Source organism: Mus pahari, chromosome 1, assembly GCF_900095145.1.
Source record: "Mus pahari chromosome 1, PAHARI_EIJ_v1.1, whole genome shotgun sequence".
Lineage (NCBI taxonomy): Eukaryota > Metazoa > Chordata > Mammalia > Rodentia > Muridae > Mus > Mus pahari.
Genome location: NC_034590.1, coordinates 156,163,186 through 156,179,395, shown reverse-complemented (window position 1 = coordinate 156,179,395; position 16,210 = coordinate 156,163,186). Strand labels below are relative to the sequence as shown.

General features: G+C 49.3%; 1 protein-coding gene across 10 annotated transcripts in view; it reads right to left on the bottom strand.

Moving 5' to 3' along the window:
• Pax2 (paired box 2) overlaps window positions 1–16,210 on the bottom strand; it is a 91,631-nt gene that overhangs the window by 31,551 nt on the left and 43,870 nt on the right. For 5 of the 10 annotated variants that reach the window (XM_029540034.1, XM_029540036.1, XM_029540038.1 and 2 more), the window contains exon 7: window positions 10,570–10,638. The exons of the other annotated variants lie outside the window; for them this stretch is intronic. In XM_029540034.1, the coding sequence (XP_029395894.1) occupies window positions 10,570–10,638 (69 nt within the window). The remainder of the gene's footprint in view (window positions 1–10,569; window positions 10,639–16,210) is intronic. 10 annotated transcript variants of the gene reach the window in all.

The following is a 16,210-nucleotide window of genomic DNA, read 5'->3' as shown; positions in this document are numbered from 1 at the left end:
TTAATTCTTAGAACAGTGGCAACTGGAATTTATTAAGCACTGGGTGTAAAATAGGTACTTGTGTATGAATTTTTACTATGGCAACAGTTCATTTTTGTAAGAAAAACTTACCAGGAAGCTTCTATTATTAGACCTATGTCATAGGTAAGGAAACAGAAGCCTGGTGACTAAGGAACTTTCCCAAGGTCATATCGAGGCAGCTAACGAATGACCAACAAGGCAGAGCCAGATCACAGTGTGTTGTCTCTGGGAACTGGGCTCCTAACCTGGGGAAACAGAGGGCTTTCAAAGACAGGTGACTTCCTCAAACTGTTTACGATGGCTGACAAGTGTCAGAGCCAAAAGTAAACTCAGTCGCATCGCTTTTCTTTACGGAAATCTCTTTAAAAGTTCAAAAACCTACTTGATTCCTTTACTGAACTGTCTCTGAGGGCAGAGATCCCACTTTCTCATCTTTGTACACCTAGCAGAGCGCCTGATACTTGTGATCTCACGTGTTGACAAATTTGTTCAATACAACTGTAAAAACAAAAGCGGATGGATCCTGAACTGGCCTGTCCCCGACATTTTACCTTTTGGAAAGAAGAAACAAGCACAGGGGCTGCAAAGAGTGTCGGGAAGGTGATCTGTGATGACTCCCCCCTAAGAAATTTAAAATCAGAACAGAACAAAAGGCAGCCCAGAAAGGGTAGGCAATGTTTCTGCATGACAGAGATGGTCACTGCCCTACCCCTACCAGGGGTGCCTTGACTCTGGCCAAGAAAGAAAAATGGGTTAAAGGGAAGTGATGGGGATCCGGGAAGAACCAGCCCCGTCTAAAGCTGGCCAAGGAAGGGGGTATTGGGGGAAACTCACAGGAGGAAAGAACACGCAGGGGACCCCACGTCAAGAGATTCTAAAAGAAGACATAATTCCACAGAAGACAGATGCTCTGAAAGATGAAATTCTGCCTCCATAAGCTTAAACAATCAACCGGATGAGGTAGAGGGACTGGGAGAGGGGGAGGGAGGGTGGAGGGAGAAGGGCATTTAAGGAAATCACCGTTGCTGCACACGGCTAAGCCTTAAAATATGATGAGCCTAGAATTTAAAAGGACATGTACATCGAACAGTGGAAGATTATGCAGCCATTAAAAAAATCATGTTTTCAAGGAATATGTAATGACATGTGAAAATGCTACTATATAATGTTAAGTAAAACTAGCAAGGCACAAAGCTGTGTGCATAGTAGCACTCCAACTTTAATTAAGAATTACATATCTAAAGTTCTGCACGCACAGGGGGAAAAGGACCCAGAATATGCCGAACTTCAACACTGGTTATCACTCAGCGAGGAGGCTACGGATATTTTTTAGAAACATTGGCTTGTCCAAATATTTTACAATAAGCATGTATTGCACTTATGGTCAGGCAAAAGCACCTCCATAAAGGGCACAAAACAGATGGAAGGAGGGACCGTAACCAGGGAGAGAGATGAGAGAGCAAAGCCTGCCAGGAAGACAAAGACCCAGAGGGGCTGAGACAAAGCAAACGGGCAAAGGGAGGCATGCTCAGCTCAAAGCTTGGGAAAAGAGATAGTCATGAAAGGAAAGAAGAGAGGAGAAGAGAGGACGAGAGGGGGGCAGGGAAGAGGACAGGAGTGGACAGGAGAAGACAGGAGAGAAGAAAGGCAGAGTGAACTCCTCAACCCAACCACCAGGGAGGGCCCAGCCAGTAGCCCTGAGCTGTTTCCTGTGAGCTAAGTTTTTCAGGTCCCTGATACACCTCAGGACTGTGAGAGGAACCCAGGATCCTAAAATCAGCTATTGCTGAGCCCTTGAGCCCGGAAGGTGGGGTTTCAGAAGACTCGCCAATGCATTCAACAGCCTAAGGCTTTGGATCTTTTCTGAAAGAAATGATCGCACCAGCGATGTGCAAGGACTGGAGAAGTACCTGGGATAGCCTGTGAACCTGAATGCGCTCACCGAGAGTCAGCTGTGGCACATTAAACTTGATATCGATGCTTAGATTAAACGCCCGCCCCGCTATGATGGCTTGCCCAACTGCCCTGACTGGAAGATACAACTCTGTTTTGTTTTATCTTTTAAAACATTCTTCATAGCGTTCCTGGTGTGATTACAGCATCAGTCACGTTCTGCTTGTGATGGGAGGCACACCTGCTTTTGCACATCCACCTCTCCGCTGGATGCTCAGCCTCCTGAAGTCAAGAAGCGGCTCCAGTTACCTTTGTACAGCGGTCGTGCGTGCTCTACATGGTAGTAGGCAGTGCTTAAATGGATATTTATTTCTTCCTTACCTGGTTTGTTAAGAAAGTCTCGTGGTTACAGTGAATGTTAACATTTGACGAGGACATACTCTCCTCTTTCAGAGCTAATTGTTGATGACTGTTGAGCTCAGTGGTACCTAAAGCGCTGTGTACTACAACCAGGAATGGGTCTTCACTTTTTTGCCACGTGATTCTTTTTATTTGAAAGGAAAATAACAGAGGGGAGAGAGAGGAGCACAAGAAAGAGAAGGGAGTGGAGAAGGAGGAGAAGACAACGAGGGGGAAAAAAACAGCCTGTAAGACGACTTGGATGATGTCAGAGAAGACATCCTCATGACTTTTATCAGGTAGCGTTAAGAATCTGAACCAATGAGATGGAAAAGCAACAGGGATAAATGGAACGCCTTATGTTTAGGTTTAAAAAAAAAAAAAATCAATTACAAGAGTGCAGAATGGGTGGACCTGGCTGGGTAGCAATTGATGTAAAAAAGATCTTGAGGTTTTTGTTGACCATGAGCTTAATATGAGCTTGAGTCTGACACGCCTGCTAAAAAATCGAATGTAATCTTAGGCGATGCTATGGGTGTGGAGTCTCCAGGCAGGCGAGGGCCAGTGGTTCCACATTAAGTACTTGGCCTTGGCTGGACTGTCTCTGGGACTCGGTGTTCATGAATTCAGAGATAGGTGGCCAGGATGGTGAGGGAACTCCCTCAAGGGTAGGGATTTAACCGTGAGGAGAGCTGAAGTCCACCCAGGGGTTCAGCCTAGAGTTTGCTGAGAGCTCAGAAAGTGGGGTGGAATGACTAAGGAAGAGAGGGAAGGAGGGAAGGAGGGAGGGAGGGGGGAAGAGAAAAGATATCAAATGGAGGTCTTTTTTTATCACCGTCCATCACACTACTGGTGAATGTCATGAACTCTAAATATTTTAGCAAAGAGTAAACTAAGATTGTGAGAAATAAGGTAAATATCTAAACATCCTACCAGTAAGGCTTCTGTCCTGTGCCTGTCCTTGAAGCAGAGAAAAGCATAGCTTCGAACACAGGTGCTAGTCAGCTACACCCATGACCATGCACAGGCTGTGGCTCAGCAAGCAGAATTGCAGGGTGGGTGGGCTCTATGGTAAAGGTAGGCAAGACCAATGACCCCTCAAGAATCTGGGATTCTGCCTTGTCGGTCCCTCCATCCACATTGGGGATATCCCTGGAAACAGCCAGTTTCCTGGGAAAGCCCCACTGCATACTTACCCTTTTTCTCATCTCCCTGAACCCTTCTTGAATGCATAACCATGAAGCTCAGTTCTTAATGAGCAGCCACCGGTGTGCCCTGTGAAGCCCCGCCTTCCTAATATATCCTCTGCCCAGCCTAGTGGGCACCAGGGCCCACACTGCCACAAAGCAGTCCCCTACTTTCCTACCACAGCAGCGCATAGAATCTCAGGTCTAGAATCTGCCTGAGATCAGAGGAACAGTATGAATGGTCATTTGGGACCCTTAGGGTTACTGCCCAACCTTTAAGAACAGGGGAAGCCTAGAGCCCCAGAACATTTCATCAGCACAGCTTCTTTGCTCATTTTGAGCTGTCACCTGGCTTTCTTTAGCACCCCAAGAAAGCCCACAGGTCACCCACTGCTATGGCAGAGCCAGCCCCAAAGTTTGCCACCTGTGTGAAGAAGTTGGAGATGCTCGGTGAGTAGAGACGGAGAAGAGGAAGGTGGAAGCCAGAGACAGAAAGAAGGATGGGCACATGCAGGTGATGAGGGAGCAGTCAGATGCACGGGAGGAAGGAGCCTTGGGTGTCCATTCCTGTGGCTAACCCTCAGAGCCAGTGGGCAAGAGGGGCTCATGGAGTGAGCAATTCCTCAATTGGAACCCCAGCAATTCTACCCCTCCAAAAGGGGCTGGGGCCTTCTGCCTGGAACAACCCTCAGTGGGCTGCAGTTGGGCCACAACCAGTTAGAAACCTTTCTGAAGCTAAGAGGGAAGGGGGCTTTGTTAGCTCTAAGGACACAAGCAAGGCGAAAAATTACATACCAGGCCGCCCTAAGTATGCTTGTTTAGAGAAACTGCTTGCATTTATGAAGTCTTTGGTGCGGAAAGCAGGGTTGCAAATGACTGCATCAGAGCGACAGTAAAGGCCATTAATTTCCTGTTATGTTTTCCTGTGTTGGGGGCTTTATTAATTTAATTTTACACTGTCGAACAACAGCGAGAGCTGACACTGCCACACCGCCACGGTTGGGGTTTTCTTTTTGTGTGTGTAGCAAGGCTTTGCCTGACATGCAAATCAAGGCTATTACCAGAACCAATAAAGATGTGTGGAGGGAAGAGGGGAGCACTGAGGGGGGAGGGTAGAGGAAAGAGCAGCGGACAGCAAGGGCCAAGGCCATCCCCGGACAGTTTCTGCCTCATTCTGTGCCTGGCAGACCCTGGATGCTCTGGTATCCTCCACAATTGGCCTACCCTCCCCCCCTCTCCTCCCTTCCCTCTCCTCTCCCTTCTGTGTCTTTGTGAACCCTCTCATTCTTTTCCATCCCAGCTTTTGGCAAGAACTTGAACATAAACTCAGGGTATGTGTGTCTGTGTGTGTGCATGTGTGTGTTTGCATGTGTGTATACATGTGTGTGTACGTGCATGTGTGTGTGCGAGTGTATGTGTGCATGTGTGTGCATGCACATGTGTGCATGCATGTGCCTGTGCATGTGAGTGCATGCATGTGTGCGTGTGTGTGAGCTGATGTCTCATCTGCAGGTCAGAGTGAAGGCACTCTTCCTCTCAACCACTTTCTCTCCATAGTCTCTGTTCTCAAAAGTTAAGGGTCCTGTTTAAACTCAGTAGGACACACACACACACACACACACACACACATGAACACACACACCCCACAAAAAAACCCTCCACTATTACAGAAAAAAGATAAAAGGGACTGGTTGGGAAGGGCGGATTCATAGAAGTAATAAGGATAAGAAAACATTATGGGGTGAATATAACAAAAACATACATGTATTAGACGCCATAATGAAGCCCATTATTATCTGTAACTAATGTTTGCTAATAAAAACAAAAACTATTATTACAGAAAAGCCCAAAGCTGTGGGCTCTGGCCCACTCAGCTGTTCCCAGCGCCCTGAGTGTGAGCCCTGTGCTGTGCACAGACAGGTCTGGAAAGGCCGATACTCTGATCCCTCTGAGATCTCTCATGACCTCCTCCTTGTTAGTCATTTATCTCCTTTGAATTCTTAGAGAAAAGACAGAGGTCTCAGACCATCTTCCTTAAGAGACTACACTAGCTGTCCTCAGTCCTCAGGGAGCCCATGTGGACATTAGCCAGCGTCAGAAGAGGTAAATTTCGAGAAACTTAGCAGTATCACGTTCTGGTCCCTTTTCTGGCCAAGTCCTCATTCCCACTGCCCGAGACCACCCACAGTATGCTGTTCTGGCTCCTGCTGGCTGGCTGCTCCGGGTGCTCCAGATTGTCTGCTTCAGTCTACCATACAGCCATGCCTCCCAGACCCACACAGCCAAGTGTCTGTGCTGACCACACTGCCCCGGGGCGGGGTCCAGGGGGATGGAGATGGCAGGCGAGATGGAGAGAGAAGAAAAGAGGACTCCTGGGGCCACTCTTCCCAAGTACACCTTCTACATCTGTGTGTGTGTGTGTGTGTGTGTGTGTGTGTGTGTGTGTGTGTGCCTGCCTGTGTGTGTGTGTGTGTCAAGTACACCTTCTGCATCTCTCTGTCCCAGCTCCCCAGGCTTTCTCAGTCTACAGTCTGTGTGTGTGTGTGTGTGTGTGTGCCTGCCTGTGTATGTGTGTGTGTGTGTGTGTGTATGTGTGCACGCGCATGTGCACGCATGTGTGTGAGCATTTCTCCCTCTGTCACTGGCTCACTCACCCTCCTTCCCACACTTTCATCTTCTGGACCTGCTTGGCCAACTTGGAGAGGTTATTGGATGGAATCCAGCTCTCCCAAGGAGAAAAGCGCAAACTTCATAAACTGCATTTACTGTAATGCAGGTTCCTGGGGTTTCTTTCCTCTGGATTCTCTTTCCTCCCCCCATCCTCTCTGTCTCCATCATCTTCTCTGTCCCTCTAGGCACCCTAACACATGCATGAATGGGTGCATACACATACATACATACATACACACACACACATGTGCGCACACATATACACACATACACATAGATTGAGCAGAAGGGAAGGGCTACATGTTCTGCTCATTCAGTCATGGGAGAAGACCACAGCCAGGGGTTCTCCACAGGCTCCAGGGAATGCCCACACCCTATCTCCAGTGGGGATGAGCACAAAGGGTCCTTTGAAGCTGGCCTGCTTTGGGGAGGGAGTGTATGCTGACATTTCATAAAGATGGCCAAATGAGGAGCCACCTGGAAGCCAGGCCACAGGGCTGCTAAGAAGGGAGGGAAAGAAGGCTGGCCTGCAGCAGGTCGAGCTTCGAGAGGCCTCTTGTCTGGTGCTGTCAAGGTCAGCAGGTTTGGGTTCATTGAAGGGTCAGGATGGTTTGAATTACTGGCTCTGCTGTAACTAGGCTCTGAGGCTCATGACTGACTCTTAGCTCTTGCGCCAGGCCCCACCCTCTCCCAGCCTGTCTGGCCTTTCCACCTCCGTGGGCCAGAAAATGAGGGTCCCAGACAGCTCCAAAACCACCAGGGTTCTGAGGGAGGCAGGCTGGGGAACGGTTTTTCCCTGGTCTCGATAGTCTAGGAGACTGTAGGCATCCAGGGTCTCTCGACACGCCAGCTGCCTGTCTTTCCTCATTGTCCAATGGTCTCCAGAAAGTGGGGGCACCCAGGAAGGTGAGCCCACAAGCAGCAGGGCCCAGAGAAAGCCCTGAGCCTGGCTACTCCCTCCTATGTTCAGAGACTGTTTGAGGGACAGGGTTGGGGGAGGGGGAAAGACAGCAGAGCCGAAGCAATGGATTTCTTCCTTGATACCCTTGCAGGGAGTGGAGAGGGGGAACCACATCAACATACAGGGCTGGAGGCCAGTTGCCCAGGGGCAGATGAGGAATGGGAACCATTCTGATATGATGGGTTCTCTCATGAGGGCCAAAACCCAGGGAAGGTTCGGAGAGCCCGGTTGGCCTTTGTAGAGAATGTGCGACCTACACTAAGTGTTCAGGAACAGAGATAAAACAGTGCTCTGTGCAACCTTTTCTCCACCTCTCTGTGCCGACTTTCTGTCAATGGATAGAAAAAAATGCATCTGTTGTGGTAAACCTCAGAATACTTTAAGCAGTTCCACCTTGAGCCGCAGCAGCAGCAGCATGAACTAACTGAAGAAAGAACCTAACAAGTTGGCTTTCGTCTCTAGTGTTTAAGTCTACAGATCTGCATGCGTCAGTCCCACACAGCCATGACTAAACTTGGCGCCTCCCCACAGATAAACACATCACTTCTGTACAGAGCCCACGGGCATAAGCTTAGCAAAACATTGACACGACCTGCATTTGCTTCTGAAGAGTCACAGGCTCATGGCCCATGTGATCCAGAGAGTTCAGCTAAAATATGTGATCTAACTGAGATAAAAAAAAAGAACCTGCTGTAGGTATGACCGGTCGCTTTTCCTTGGCTACTAAGAAGGTAAAATCAGAACCAAGAGTATGTGTTTATAAGTGAGTTTCTCTCTCTGGAGTCTCAGTGACCTTTGAACTGAACTCTTTCTGGAACTGGATAGTAGCCAGGTTTTGAGTCCTTGCTGGAGATGAACGTAAATTGAGTGCTATTAATGCGTTCAGACCCCAGGATTGGTCTAGTAGACAGAGATCTAGACCTGGCTTTGTTTTCTGGACTTCCAAGGGACCTGTTGCACTGAATCAGAGTCTGTGACATGTCACAGGTAGTACACAGCACATAGGAAGCCATAAAACCCCAGCATAATCCACGGAACCTCAGTTTCCCCTTACTCCAGGGTTCCTTTCCTCTGGCTTCAGTTATCTTCAATCTAAAAATGTTAAGTGGAAAATTCTAGAAATAAACAATTCACAGGTTTCCATTGTGTATCTTTCTGAGTAATGAGATAAAATCCTGAGCTGCCTGCTCTGTCCCACCCTGTGTGTGAATCATTCCTGTGTTCAGTGTATCCATGACGTGCCCGTTGGTCACTCAGTAACTGCTTCGGTTATCAGATTAACTCTGAGTCCCAATCTATCACGATGACCGTTCTATTTTTGTATTGTTCTTGTTCATCTCTTACTGTGTCTAATCTATACATTAAACTTTTGTCTGTATGCATGGGGGAAAACAAAGCACGTATAGGTAGAATTAGATGTATAGAGCTCTCTGTGATTTCAAGTGTCCACCAGGGTCTTGGAGTGACATCTCTATGGGTAAGAGAGGACTACTGTATTCTCTAAGAAATGAATCGGATAGCTTTCTCTTCTCTCTCTAGCTCACTCTTTTACTCCTTCCCCGTGTGTGTGTGTGTGTGTGTGTGTGTGTGTGTTCACATGTGTGTAAGTATGTAAGGCAGGTACCAGGTGGGCACAGTTGTACCCAGGCTCTAGGCTTATCTTAAGGAATCAGTACAATCTCATTTTGCTGCCCCAACATGTGTGACCTTATTAGGTCTTCTGACCCTTCTCAGCATTTCTCCCAGCTCCTTCAGGCTGTATCCTGTCCCACTGAAATAGCACGTAGTCAGCAAAACTTCCCTGTGCTGTGGCCTTCCCATGTGGGACAAGCTGAGATCCCCCCTCCCTGGGTCCACCAGCCCCTTGCGCTGCAAGGCCACTGCAAGAGTCAGACTCAGTTTAGAGTCTCTGCCTCTCAATGCCAGTCCACACCCCTTCCAGGTCAGAGCAAGCCAGCCTTTCCAACCGTGCTCACCTGCACACGCACCCCTAACCTGCTGCCACAGCAAGATCCAGGGCCGGGACGGCTTAGCCTCCCTAGAATCCCCCTTGCCTGTCTCCTCTACCACCGGTTCTCTTCCCACAGTTCCTCCAGAGGACAGCTGGGAAGAGCTCGGTGACCAGGGCACGCCTGGTTTCCATTAATGAGATACACGAGTGTAAGCCAGCCACGGAGGCAGCCTACAAAAGGAGGCGATCGCGGGCGGCCAGGAGCCGGGCTGCTCAGGTAATTGGTTTATCTATCTGGAAGCAGGGGGAGCAATCTCGGCACAGACAGACTAGCCGTAAAGTCTCTTCCTTAAGGCTATTTCCTTTGTCTCTTCAATTGCTTGCACATCCATGTGAGAGAGGGAGAGAGTGTTAAAGAGAGAGGGAGAGGGAGAAATGTTAATTTGTGAATTAATGGCTTTTCTCAGCGGAATTGTAAATTCAAATGTCACCTCACACGGTGACACCACCGCTGGTCTGCTGAAGAAGCAATGATAAGATCCCCCACCTCCCTCAGTGCCCCTCCCTCCCCAAAGATAGCTGTGGAGTGGAACATGCTACTTTTAATTTGCAATAACAACACAACAGAGGTATGCAGTAATGACTGCCTCTTCTACCCTCCCGGCTTCCTGCCCCCCAGTCCAGGTGGCTCCCCCATTTCCTCTCTCCCCACCCCCTTCCGAAGCACCTCACCTCACCCCGCAGCCCCCCCCATCCCAGCCAGTGTCTGATCACATGGGGGGTGCCTTTGGAATTGACGATGCTGCAACCCTCTCTTCTCCTTCAATAATCAGGGAATTAATGACCCTGAAGTTAAAGTGAGGCTGATACGGAGGCCCTGCCCAGCACTGGGAAAAAGCCTTCATTGTTTTCAAGAAGGAGGCGGGTAGCAGCGAGGGAGATTCATGGATGGAGATTGAATATGCAATTTTCTTTCACCTTGCCAAGAGCTGCCCCTGGGCTGTGCCTGGCCTAAATTTTTCCTTTTACCATCTCTGCCTTATCCGGCCCTCCCACCTCCCTTCCATTCTTTCCAGAAAATTACCTTCAAAATTGATTTCCACTTTTACAAACAAATATAATGGGAACACAGGAAAAAACTTGGGCCGTGATGAATTAGGGCTGTCAGGTGCTTCCACGTCTCCTTTGCTTTTGTTTTACTACCCGATCTACTCTTTGTTTTTCCAAGGGCTAGAAAAACTGCCCCCATCCACTGAGCGGCTGACCCTCTGGGCCACCAGGCCTCAGCCCCAAACGTCTGCGGTGGCCCATGGCGGAAGTGATCCAGGTGCAGAGACTGTTAGCTTCTAGGACTCCCGGTGAGAGCCTGCGCCTTTGCCTCCAGTTGGCTGTCTACCCTCAGACCCATTCTCTGCCGTTCTCTAGCCAACCCACCCCCCAAGCTATTCCCCTTGACCCCCACACCGTGCTCCCTCTAGCCCTCATACCTCTTAAAGTCCAGACCAGATGTAAACCTCCACCTCCTCTAATGTGGGCAGGATCAGTGTATACCTCGACTGGAGTAAATAAGAGACAGACAGACACTGAGACATCCCGAAGGACAAGCAGGTAGATCGGGGGCCAGACCCCCAAACTGGGAGACCAGGCCCCTCTTCAAAGAGATACAAAAAGTCCCGAGCTACAAATCACACACAGCCTGAATGGGAAGCAATTCTGCCTCAGTTTCCCTAGTCTTGGGGCTCAGCCACTTCCTCCAAGGAGTGGGCTTAGGAGAGCCTGCTGATTTGCCAACAGATGTAGGTTGATACCAGTGGGATCTTGGGGCTAAGTTATATGCAGGCCCGTGCTTAGGAGCATGAACACTCAACATGTCTAGGTCTGGCTTAGGACTCTCCCTGGTTACTGGAGCCAGCACATACACAGCCATACAGTGCTCTGTCCAAACATGCACATCACCTAGAAAACTGCATGCGTTCTCAGCATTTGACATTCCACACCCCCTTACTCCCAAAGATCTCANAGCAATATTACACACACACACACATACCCTTGCTCAAACCATAGAAAAATAAATAGATAGTTCAGAGAACAAGAATATATTCTCCAAGGCAAATAAACAAGCTTGCATGTAGGAGTAGAAATGTGCACAGAAAGACAGGGGGAGTCAGGGCCTTGTATTCGAAAAAGGAGGGGCCTTTTATAGTTTCATGCATAGGAAACTCTGGTTGACGCTTTAAAAACAATGAAAAGTGGCCTACTGGATAACCACAGAGCAACAAGTGAACAGGCGGACAAAGGGAGCCTCAACTGTACAGGTGAGGCCAGCCACCCAACCTCCCCAGATGAGCTCATTCCAGAGTTGCAAGGTGCCCCACTATAGTTAGGGTGTCTAGACTTCTTTCTCTCACAACTTAATTTCCTTGTGAAATCTTCACCGACCAAGGAGACTTTTTTTTTCTTTTTTTCTTTTCTTTTCTTTTTTTAAACCTAGATATACAGTGATCTGTCTTCTAGGATGGAACTGGCTTAACCCTCTAGGCCAGTGGCTCTCAACCATCCCAATGCTGAGACCCTTTAATACAGTTCTTTTTGTGGTAGCGACCCCCAACTATAAAATAATTTTGTTGCTACTGCATAACTAACTTTGATACTGTTAGGAATTATAATGAATGTAAAAAAAACTGTTTTCCAAATGTCTTAGGTGACCCCTGTAAAAGGGTTGTTTGATACCCCCCACAATGAGGTCATGACCCACATGTTGAGAACCTCTGCTCTAGACATATACTGTTCTAGAAAGTTCTCTATAAGAAGTGAGGGTTATTACCCCATTAGACTTCCCCAAGGTCTCCCAGCTGAGTAGCTCTAGGATTCAGAGCCAGGGCTATGTGCAGGCTTTGGCTCTGCCAGGCCTTTCTTTTGTCTCAGTCCAGGGCCCCTAAACAGGTGCTCTTAGGGACTTCTAGGAGGACACTAACTAAAGAAATAATCAATCGGTGTTTTCCAGCAACAGCATCATCCAAAGCAGAAGGGTGCTAGGACAGGCAGTGATGGGCCTCGGCCATTTGCAGCCATGCAACCTACCCTGCCTGCAAACGCACAACTGCACCAGCTTGCCTCCACCCCATTGCACAATTCATTGTGTACCTAATGAATGGAATGCAAAAACACGCCCCCTGCAAAGCTCACACATACCAACATCCCCTCCCACCCCCTACCCTCCACCCCACAGATCAGCAGACTCATCATATGACTTCACTTGGATTTTTTTGGACAAGTTATAAAACTTCTCTGTGCTTTACTGTGGCCGAGAGCAGTGGAGGGGCAGGGGAAAGGTAAAAGACATGGGGTTTCTGTGGTTGGTTTTGTTTTGTTTCTTTCCAGGCTGGGGATCAAACCTAGGACCTTACGCCCACCTCGGTTTCCTTTCTCAGTCTGATGATAGACAGGTTGGTACCACTCTGTTTTCTAGCCACAGGAACATTCATGGAATTGTGTTTCTTAGATTTCCCAGAGAATCAAGCTTTAATATTCCTGCCCGTAACTGTAGGTTGGAAACGAAGGCTTCCAGGGTATTGATGTGGATTTCTACTCCTTGGGCTGAGAGACAGTCGTGTATCCCAAGTTCCTCATGCGCAATCTCTTTATCTCTCTCTGGTCTTTCTAACTGGGGTCCTGGATCCCTAGGAGGAGGTTCCAACCTTCTTGAGTACCATATTTCTCCAAATATAATCTGCGTTTTTGCACAATCCCACAGGCCATGGGTTGGGAATCCCAGCTCAACCTTGAGTCAAAGCCTACTGGCCCTTCATGAGTTCCCCCGTGGATGTGAATGCCACTGATACAGATGGTACTGTCCACACTCCAAGGGCCAATGCCAGCAATGTTCTGGGTGTTATCAGTGTGAATATCAGTAATTATTGCTGAGAAGGCCTTCACTAATGCCTGGGACACATTGCAGTCATAGTCCTTGCTGGGGCCCATCCCTGCGACGTGGTTCGAGCTAAAGAATGGGACGCAATATGAGGTAGAAGGGCAGAGGGACACCCAGCTCTCCTCAAGATATGACACTTCTAGGGAGATGTCACCCCACTTGGGGTCAAAGGAGGGCCAACATAGCTGGTACATTTAGGACTATCCCAGAGAAAATGTACCTGATTCCCCTTGTCCCTCTGGGGTCTAGTTCCTGGATATACATCTCTTGTCTCACCCCAATACCCTGCAGTCCCTCAAATCAAGTTCCATTGGACCCAAAAGTCCTGGCCCGAGAGTTGAAGGACACACCCGGGTGTTCGTAGGGCTGCGGCCGGAGGCACCTCCTGCAGCAGTGACAGGGACTGGCCTGCCAGCCGCTTTGCTACCTTGGCCCGACTGCAGAGTTGGGCTACATCATCTTGACACATAATTATCTCCCCATTCTTAATCATCTGAACTGCTCCCTAATGTAAACTGGGCCCTGCTGCTTGGAGGCCTCTGGAGTGGGGGGAAGGGAGGAGCCCTACAGATCTTCCTTTGTGGTCTCCTCTCCATTGGTTCCCTTCCCCACTGGGTTCCATGGGATGGTGGTTGGGGAAAGCTTTCTAAAGAAAGGACAGCTCCATCTGGCCTGGGGTAGGTTTAAAAAAAAGAAAAGAAGAGACAGGGCAAGAAACCCCCCAGGGAGAAAGTGGCGGAGTTCCTGACGCTTCCTGTAACCTGGTTAGGTCTAGCAGATGAGCGGCTGAGGCCATCACTATCCCTCACCTGAAGACTGCAGCTGCTTCCTGGGTTGCCACACTGATGGAGGCCCCCAGTCAACCGTGCTTCTATCTCTTCCTGCCCTGATACACACAGCGATACAGAAGAGCTCGCCCTCTCACGTATGTATCACAGTTTTGCTCTCACGTATGTCTCACAGTCTTGGTCACTTCCCACGACTATGTCTACTTGGGCTTGCTTCTCAGTGCTCCTCTTCTGCCTACTCAGCACATCCTTGCTAAGGCCACCCTGCCCTTCCTGTGCATAGGCTTGATGCGTCAGATAGAACTTCAGGCTAACACTGGCCTTAACAGCCTCCTCAGCCATCACCCAGGGCCTTCCTCAAAGAGCAGCCCTTCCTGGCAGAGAGCTTCTTTCCTGCCTTTTCCCCCTATAAAGGGATGGCCAGATCTCCACTGTACCAGACCTGATGGACTTTCTACTCCCTGGATACACTGTTTAACATATGTCCTAGAGATTAAGCTTCCTAAGGACAAGAATCATATCTCGTTTGGCTCGGGGACCCTCTGCATCAAGCTATTCTCCTAACTGACAGGCAGAGAGGGCCATTGAATTGAACTGACTAAAAACAATGGATGTAAGCAGGAACTGGGAGAACACCCTGTTCCTGACCTCACTGGCTGGCCCAGCCCTAGGTATCCCTGGCCTCCCTTCACCACCCATGAAGACTCAGGCAACTGAAGGCACACAGAACGCCAGCCCCCGTCCAATGAGGGAGAGCACAGAAGCGTTCCTGTGGCCTTCCGGTCCCCCCTGGACACCTCACATTCTAAACAAGGCAGGTGGCTAAAGAGAAACCCTCGGGCTTTGAGGCAGACTCTACCGAGGCACTCAGGGTGCCAGGGAACTTGGCTGAGGCCTACATGTCAGAAGCTCCGGGGAGAACTGGGGCTTAGGGCTTCTCCGGTTGCCTCCCCCTGCCCATCAGGGGCTGCCGCCAAAACAACCACAATGAAATTTAGTGAGTGGCAAAGGCCGTGGCGGCCAAATGGGTTTGGATATTTTGGAAGAAGGAGAAATAGAGCCAGACAAGCTGTTTCCCTGTGAAACGAGACCATTAGGGCTTCTGGCAGGAGGCCAGTGCCAGGTCATCACTATCTTGCCAGGACTAGGTCTCCCCTGCGCTCTGTCCCTTCTGCTGGAGGCCAGGCCTCACATGCTGTCTTCCCTCTGCCTGGGTCTGGAGAATCCAGACTGCAGCTCAAGGAATGTCAGCCTTGTCTCTGACGCTGTTCCTTAAGCCCTCAAGAAGAGCTTGTCTATGCTTGGAATGATCACAGAATCTACTGTCCAACCATAACATTTCTGAGGAGTGGGGAAGGAGACATTGTCTGGTTGAGGTGCTGGGACAATAGGTCAATTGTGACTACCTTGAGCTAGTGGAATATGTGGTCACTACCCCCCTTAATGCTCATCTTTGTTAGGTTCTTTTTGTTTTTGTTTTTGTTTTTGTTTTTTTCAAGACAGGGTTTCTCTGTGTAGCCCTGGCTTTCCTGGAACTCACTCTGTAGACCAGGCTGGCCTCAAACTCAGAAATCCNCCTGCCTCTGCCTCCCAAGTGCTGGGATTAAAGACGTGCGCCATCACCACCCGGCTGTTAGGTTCTATTTTATGGAAACTCTCTTCAGAATCCTATACACCCTGTGAAGACCAGAAGTTACTACTTCCCTAGCTGAGATCCTGAGAGACTTAGGGCTAGAGGCAGGACTGAGGTATGTGTTCATCTGGGTGCCCAGGCCTCACACACCAGAAGAAAACTGACTGGTCACAATACATCACTGGAGTCACAGTTTCTGAAAAGCACCTTGTCCCATGCGTACACCAACTAGTCTCTCCTCTAATTTTCTTTCATCCTGTGTCCCCCTCTTAATTCTTCATTCCTGGGTCTATGCTACTCAAGGTCCTGGCTGTCCCTTGAGGGCCCAGGGAGAGGTAGGAGAAGTGGGAGTCAGAATGGTGCCCACTCTCATGACAAAGAGCATCTCGAGGCCCCAGGTCTGGCTCTTCAAGTGACTTCAGTGGGAACCGTGTCCATGTATGACAGAGAAAGGACCTCAGGGCTGTCCATGTCCGTATCAGCTGCTACCTTCTAACAAAGATCAACTGAGGCCAAAGTAGGCTGGCCTTTCATCCCTGGGTCAGATACCAGCTGTCTCCTCAACCTCTACAACCTTCTCAAGGTAAACAGTTGATGCCACTCCCCCTGGCATCCCACAGGGACAGCTGGGGTGAGTCCCCACAGAAGGTGAGACCATCGGGGCTGAGCAGATGGTGAAGCTGGTGGCCCCACCAGCAGCCTCCCTCTTCCCCTCCGGGAGCCAGCAGGGCAGTGGGGGTACCTAGGCTCCCATGCTAAAACTGATCTCACAGCAG